Below are 6,920 nucleotides of genomic sequence, written 5' to 3'. Positions count from 1 at the left end.
TCTCCTAAAACATTAATATGATTGCACAATGTCAAAGTCTGGTTCAGAATATCAGGCTAAGAGCTGGTAATGTTGGAGTAATGTTCCGGCCTCGATAGTCAGAGTATCTTCTATTGAACCAACAGTGTGGTTGGGGTAGACTTAGACAACCTTTTGATTGCAATGTATCCTTCACATTCAAAAGCTTCGGTTGTTTCAATAAAACATTCCAAACATGAAGTTATTCCAATAAAACAATACCACCCACAAAAATCCTTGCCTCTTGCAGGTTAAAAATTAGTCATTCTTTTGGTAAAGGCCATAACATATAGAAGTTCTGAATGAATTTTGCTAGATGCTGAGGGTCAAGGGTTTTTCAAACAGAGGTAAGAAAAGTACCTTTTGGGCACGTCTACATGTCACCATACAGCAACACTGCTATGGTGCTGTGCTTTAGTAGTTCCTTTTGGAAAAGTAGTAAAGCATGGCACAGTAACTGCCCATACTGCACTGTGCACGCTGTACACAATTAGGTTTTGCCACTATGCCTCCACAGTGGCGCGCTATACCAGGGCAGTGTGTCACTATGGCAATGTAGCTGCTGATCATGTGTAGACCCCTGTGATTGCTATGTTGCTGTAGCGCACCATAGGACAACGTAGTGCATCACTACATCGCTGTAGGGCAACATGTAGACGCACCCCTTACAGTTTTGCAGGTTCTCTTACTTCAAGAGAAGGAGAGAGTTGTTCTCTCAGTCTTCAGGATGCCTCATACAACAGATTATTAGGCTTAGATGTTGGGGTGTCTTGGTATGTCTAGACAATCCTTTAAGTGTAAAGAAATTCTAGACAGTCCTTTAAGTGTAAAAAAACCTTCCCTCAGGAAGCACATGTTGCTAGGTGCAACTGATTTAAAAAGTTTGGTTAAGGCATTGGCATTAGCCTAGTTCTTGCCCATTTATTCCAGTACAGGTTACCTTATAAACTTCTGTTTCTTTAGCATTTTGAAGACTTGTCTGTTTAATTCCTATTTCTGCTTAGCATGTTGCAGCATTTGTCCATTCCCTGCCAAAACAATGTTTTAAAGCTTTTTAATAATAGTGCGCTACCATTCAGGATCTGCCTGAGTATTGGCAAGTAAACCCTTTTTATGAGTTGTCTGTCTTTACGTAGGACCTACAGTCTGATGGAGAGATTGAGGCTCATCTGAAACAACTGCAGCAGCAAGCAGCATCAAAAGAGAATATTTTGTTAAGGACAGCTGCACCAAACCTAAGAGCACTGAAGAAATTGCAGATTGTGAAGGACAAGTTTGAAGAATCAGTAGATGGTAACAGCAAACTTTTACTTGTTATTAGTCACTTCTCTGGATAGTGAATAATCTTGCTTCTGAAATTGGCCTTCATGAATTTCACTCTTCAAGTATTTAAGTATTTCCTTTGTTTTTTGCAGAAACTTCATTCTACATGCCTCACCATTATCTTTAGTTTCACTTTTAAACTGACAGGGTGCATCTACACGAGGCACTTTACTGCACAGTATACTACACAGTAAGCGTGTGTGTCTACAGGCTTACTGCGCCATAAACCTCACTAATTGCAAGTAAATTTTTTACCTGCAAATGCAAGTAGCAAATTTACTTGTGATTACTTACTGCAGAGTAGCGCTTGTGTAGACAATGCTTCCTGCCCCTGGGAGCTGCCTGCCACCAGGGCAGGTTCTGCCACTGCAGTCCAGGTGGGGACTATGTCCCCATGCCCTGGCAGCAGTGAGCTCCAAGACCCCAGCTCCAAGATCATGAGCAGGGGCTGGGAGATCCTTATCTCCTAGCTCCCACTTCACCATTATGATCAGAGAGTGTGGTCTGGGATTTTCTTATCTCAGCCCCCCAACTGCAGAGCTGGCAGTGGAAAATAAGGATCTCCCAGTACCAGCCCTGCGACCACAGAGCTGGTGCTGGGAAATACAGATCTCCCAGCACTGGTCCAGTGACTACAGAGTCTGATGATGGGAGCTCCCTGCTGGCAGGGGTTCGGGAGCCTGTTCTCCACTCAGCTCCGTGCTTAGGGTGCTGAGCAAGGAACAAATTCTCCAGCCTGTTCCCCAACCAGCTCTGTGAGCACAGAGCTGGGCAGGGTCCAGGCTCTCCAGCCCCTGCAATCAGAGTAGAGGCTGGGAACTGTCCCAGTCAGGGGCAGGTCCCAGCCCTGTGCCCTGATCAAACAATTGAGATGCAGGGCATGGAAAGGGAAGGGGAAGGGCAGGTGCTGGCCTGCTGCCCCATCCACCAGTTGGGCAGCTAGTAGTAAACCTTACTCACTGCTAGCTGCCCCACCAGTGGCTCAGGGCAGGGGGCTGGGACCTGCCCCTCCCCTGCATCTCTTTCCAAATCTCCTGCCCCGATCAAAGAGCCAGGGCCAGGAGCTCCTGGCTGCCAGGGCAGGAGGACACTGTCCCTGCCCTGGCATCAGGCAGCCCCCTGGGGGTGGACAGCAGTGTTCCAGCCACAGCCAGAAGACAGCTTTCTCCTGGCCCAGTGCTCCCTGCCAGCCCCTGGGCTAGCACCAAAGGGGACTGTTTCCACTTCCTTTCATGGGTAAACGCCTGCCTGAGAGCATTTACTCATGAGTAGTTTACTTGTGAGTAAACTGCTCCTGGATCTAATGCATGTGTAGACACAGCCACATGTATATTAATGACTTTATATAATGTTCTGTATGTATTTCTAAATTACTTATTTAATATTCCATCCTTAGTTCTGTTTCATCTTCACCAAAGAGTATAACCTTTGGAACTCAGATGTATCATAGATGGTGCTTCATTGTTTTTAGAGATAATTGATTTGATTAGTAATATCTGTGTTTTTTAAAACAATGCACTTATCAGGCTAATTCACTTATCAGTTCTGGAGCACAGACACCAGCATTACTGCACAAATACCATTCAGTTAAATTGACCTTCTGGTCATTGACTTACCACTGAGAATACAAAGAGTTAAATTACTGCCAAAACAATAAATAGCCATATAAAATGCTTTAGTTTAAATATTCAGTTGTGAGCATTTTGTGCACCCAGTCCCTTATCACGGAATGTAAGTTTTTTTCTAGTTTTGGGTCCTAGGAGTTGGGATTTGGAAGCAAACTTAAGACATAAATATGTTGACTTATATGCGCTTTAAACTTGTTTTCTGTTTAGATGGCAAAATACAATTTCCTAATAAATATGACTTAATCGTTACTTTTCTTTATGCTTGATAATTAAGAAATGGATTAAAAGAGTTTAATTTGAAGCTTACTGTGATTAGTTTCTGTGTTGTTGACTGTCTTAACTCTATTGTGTGTTAGATTACTATTATTGTTTTAAACATCTTTTGACATAACACAGAGGAAGCATTAAGTATATTTATTGCAATTTTTTTTCATAGCATTTGAAGCCAGTAGAAAAGAAGCCAGGCTATGTAGGCATGAATTTGAACAGGTGAAAAAAAGGAGATACGAACTTTTCAGCAAATGTTTTGAGCATGTCTCAGTAGCTATTGATCAGATCTACAAGAAACTCTGCAGAAACAGTAGTGCTCAGGTGAGTAATGTTTCAGGTACTTGGCTTAAAGCTTTGCAGACTTATTCCCTTTCATTTGTAATAAGAATCCTGTACTCAAAGCTTTGATAGTCAGAATAGTACAATTTCCTAACATTTTCAGTCTCCAAAGACATGCTGGTTTGAGTCTTGACCCACTATGAATCAGTGAATTATGTGCAAAAAAATTCAAAATTATGTACAGAAAAAGACAAAATTATGCTAAATTAATTACTTTTATTATTATTATTTTTACAAATAAAACTAAATATAACACTATTTGAACCTTTTTTAGAAACATATGAAGGTACTTTGTGTGGTATGGTGTATGGGGAGGGATTCTGGAAGGTGTGGCAGGATGTGAGTGTGTGGGGGCGGTTTGTGGGTATGTGTGGGGTTCGTGGGGAGTTGTGAAAGGGTGTGGGGGGTGTGAGCCTATCACACATTTTCCCCCTGCAATGGTACACAGCCTCCGGTGGCACAAGCCTCTGGCTGAGTCACAGGGCCTGCACATGCTGGCATGGAGCTGGCCTGGCTTGCTGTTGCATGCCTTCAGACCAGATCATGCTGGCTCTGTGTCAGCATGTGTAGATCACAGCACTACAGGTGGGAGCTGTGTGCCATCAGGCTGGGCGAGCTCTGTGCCTTCATGTGTGGCTTTCCACTGGAGTGCTGGAAGCCCCACATGGAGGCATGAAGCCTGCTGACCTGGCCTGATGACATGTGGACTAGGAGCTGCGTGACATGGTGTTGGGTGGACTCCATGCCTCCACGCAGGCCTTCCAGGACTCCAGCAAGAAGCCATACACAGAGGCACGGAGTCACATGCCATTGGGCCAGGCAGGCTCCGTTCCTCCACATGTGGCTTCCTGCTGGAGTGCTGGAAGCCCCATGTGGAGGTACTGAACCAGCCAGCCCAGCCTGATGGCATGTTGCCCATACTCATGCAGAAACCCCACACCCATCCACACACCCCTGTGCCCACCCACAAACGTCATGCCCACCCCCACAGGCAGGAGCTTCCTTCCTCACTTACCCAGCTGTGCAGTTGTGTGTCTCTGTGCCTCCACATCATGGAGGTGGAGGAACAGAACCCACTGCAGTTTAATTATGAAAAAGTATGCAATTGTATGCAGTCATGCCTTTTATGTGCAAAATTGCTCAGGTGCATAATTCCCAAGGGTGTAATTTATACCTGTGGAACCCAAGGCTGGGCAGGGGGCACCTTATAGACTCAGTGAGGAAAGAGTTTTCATAGATTACAGCCTACTTAGTTAGATGCTATGAACAGAGAACATCTCTCTCTCTCTGCAAGTCCATTCATAGCATCTGACAAAGTAGAAAAAAAAACTTTCCTAAATAAATCTTGAAATGAGTGACTAGGCTGAAGACCATGCAGAGTTTAGCTAGGCACTTGACTTAACTAACAAAGCATTATGGGAGTTTGGTTAACTAATTAACACCATATACAAACAGGCATGCCAGGTAAAATAGCTATCCAAATAATAACATGTGTCAATAGCTCTTGCAAAGACATACCACCCCCACCCCACCCTCGGGCACTAAAGGGAGCAGACTCTAGCAGGGCTGCTCCCTCTACCTGCACATGCAGAATGAATTGAAATGCTTCCATGTTCTCTACCAGTTATTCTCTGTTATTCCTAGCAGCATAGCTGAGCATGGAGAGAATCTATATGTGAAGTTCTACTCTTATCAAGTAGAACACAAACTGTGCCAAGCCTACAGCACTTTGTATGGCAAGGAAAGGGACACCCCTCAGCAGAGAGCTAGGAAACTTTCCAGACATGGGACAGAGCAAAAGATGCATCACCAAAGATGCCCACCACCTACATTCCTAACTGATGAAAATGCAAAACTCTCTTCTTAACCAGGGTGCCGGATTCCTTTAAGGGCGCCACAATGTTAGTGCTGTTCACTGTGCAAACATTTATACTTGATTCACAAGAAAAACCCAGAGATTTCCAATAGGAATCCATAGTGTCCAAGCCATTCTGCCCTGCTGTGGTCTCTGAGTTCTTTAAAAGAGAAAAGCTGCTCTATTATTTTTCTGTAGTCAAAAAATGATTGAAAGCTAAGAGCTGGCATTTTCTAAGGGGTGCCTAGAGTCTAAAAAGCTTGAGAACTGCTTTTCTAAAACACTACCACCACCAAAGGAAAGTTTTGTCCAAATAATGCAATCTCTGCAAATGGGTTCTAACTAACTTGAGAACATATGTTGGCATTGTAGCCAATTTCCATGAAGTTTAAGGGATTTCTAAGAGGACATCCCTTCATAGTATTCATTGTCTTGTGCAGTAGGAAAAACTTGGCTGAATGTATTCTGTGTATGGATGCACCAATAGAGATTTTTGGGGCCCATAGCCGATTTTTAAAGAGGCATATTGGCCAATACTGATCCGATTTCCAATACCAGCACAGCAGCTTGGAGAGCTGCATGCAGCTGGTACGTCTGGTGTTGGGGGAGGGAAGGGGCATGGGGGGTGCAAATCAAGGCTCCCATGGTGGGGGAGGAGTGGGGCTGGGGCTGGAGCAGGGGCAAGCACTCCTGCTGCTGCTCATCTGGGAGGGCATGGGAGATGGGGGGCATGTGCCCCCAGATCTGGGCAGGGAGGGGCAGACTGGGGCCGGGGCTGCATGGGGCTCTTCCCGGCCCACCCTGCCATGCTCCACGCACTTTCTCGGGTACACCTCTCTCCTCCCCACCCATGCCCTCCCAGATGAGTGGTTGGAGCTGCCATCCAGCGGCTCCAGGATGAACAGTGCACAGTGGCGGGAGCCACCCCCCCAGCTCATGCTCCCTAGACAAGCCACGGCTCCATCTCACGCCCATCTCTCCCCAGATGGGCAGTGCTTGCCCCTGCTCCAGCCCCACTCCTCCCTCACCGTGGGAGCCTTGAAGTGAACCCCCAACACCCTTTCCCTCCCTCCTCCCCTTCCACCACGCCAGACTTACCAGCTGCATGCAGCTCTCCAAGCTGCAGCTGTGTGCACGCACAGGCATTTATTGGTCAAATAATTGGCCACATCAGGCTGATTTCTCATATGATCAATTTTCTTTATATTGGTGCTGATCTGATATTGGACCGATGTATTGGTGAACCTCTAATTCTGTGTAATTGTGAGAATGAATATAATGCCATGCAATTTATTAATTTTTTCTTTAGAATAGACACATTAATACTTGTTTTCTGATGGAATATTTTTCTTAATATACTTGGTATACTGGATCTCATCTCCAAATAAAGCTTGCATATAGTAATATCCTCCTAGCAATAAGGGCAGTGTCAATTTAAATTGGCCTCAAATTTACATTTTGTAAAAAAAAAAAAAAAAAAAAAAAAA

General features: G+C 44.9%; 1 protein-coding gene across 2 annotated transcripts in view; it reads left to right on the top strand.

Annotated features, from left to right (window-relative positions):
* SMC1B (structural maintenance of chromosomes 1B) overlaps nt 1–6,920 on the top strand; it is an 86,845-nt gene that overhangs the window by 75,046 nt on the left and 4,879 nt on the right. For both annotated transcript variants that reach the window (XM_019515927.1, XM_019515926.1), the window contains 2 exons: nt 1,155–1,311; nt 3,406–3,560. In XM_019515927.1, coding sequence (XP_019371472.1) covers nt 1,155–1,311; nt 3,406–3,560 — 312 coding nt within the window. The remainder of the gene's footprint in view (nt 1–1,154; nt 1,312–3,405; nt 3,561–6,920) is intronic.

The sequence above is a fragment of the Gavialis gangeticus genome, unplaced genomic scaffold, assembly GCF_001723915.1.
Source record: "Gavialis gangeticus isolate Ggan-Ray unplaced genomic scaffold, GavGan_comp1, whole genome shotgun sequence".
Classification (NCBI taxonomy): domain Eukaryota; kingdom Metazoa; phylum Chordata; order Crocodylia; family Gavialidae; genus Gavialis; species Gavialis gangeticus.
The sequence above is the reverse complement of the archived record's forward strand: the minus strand, read 5'-3'. Positions and strand labels throughout refer to the sequence as shown.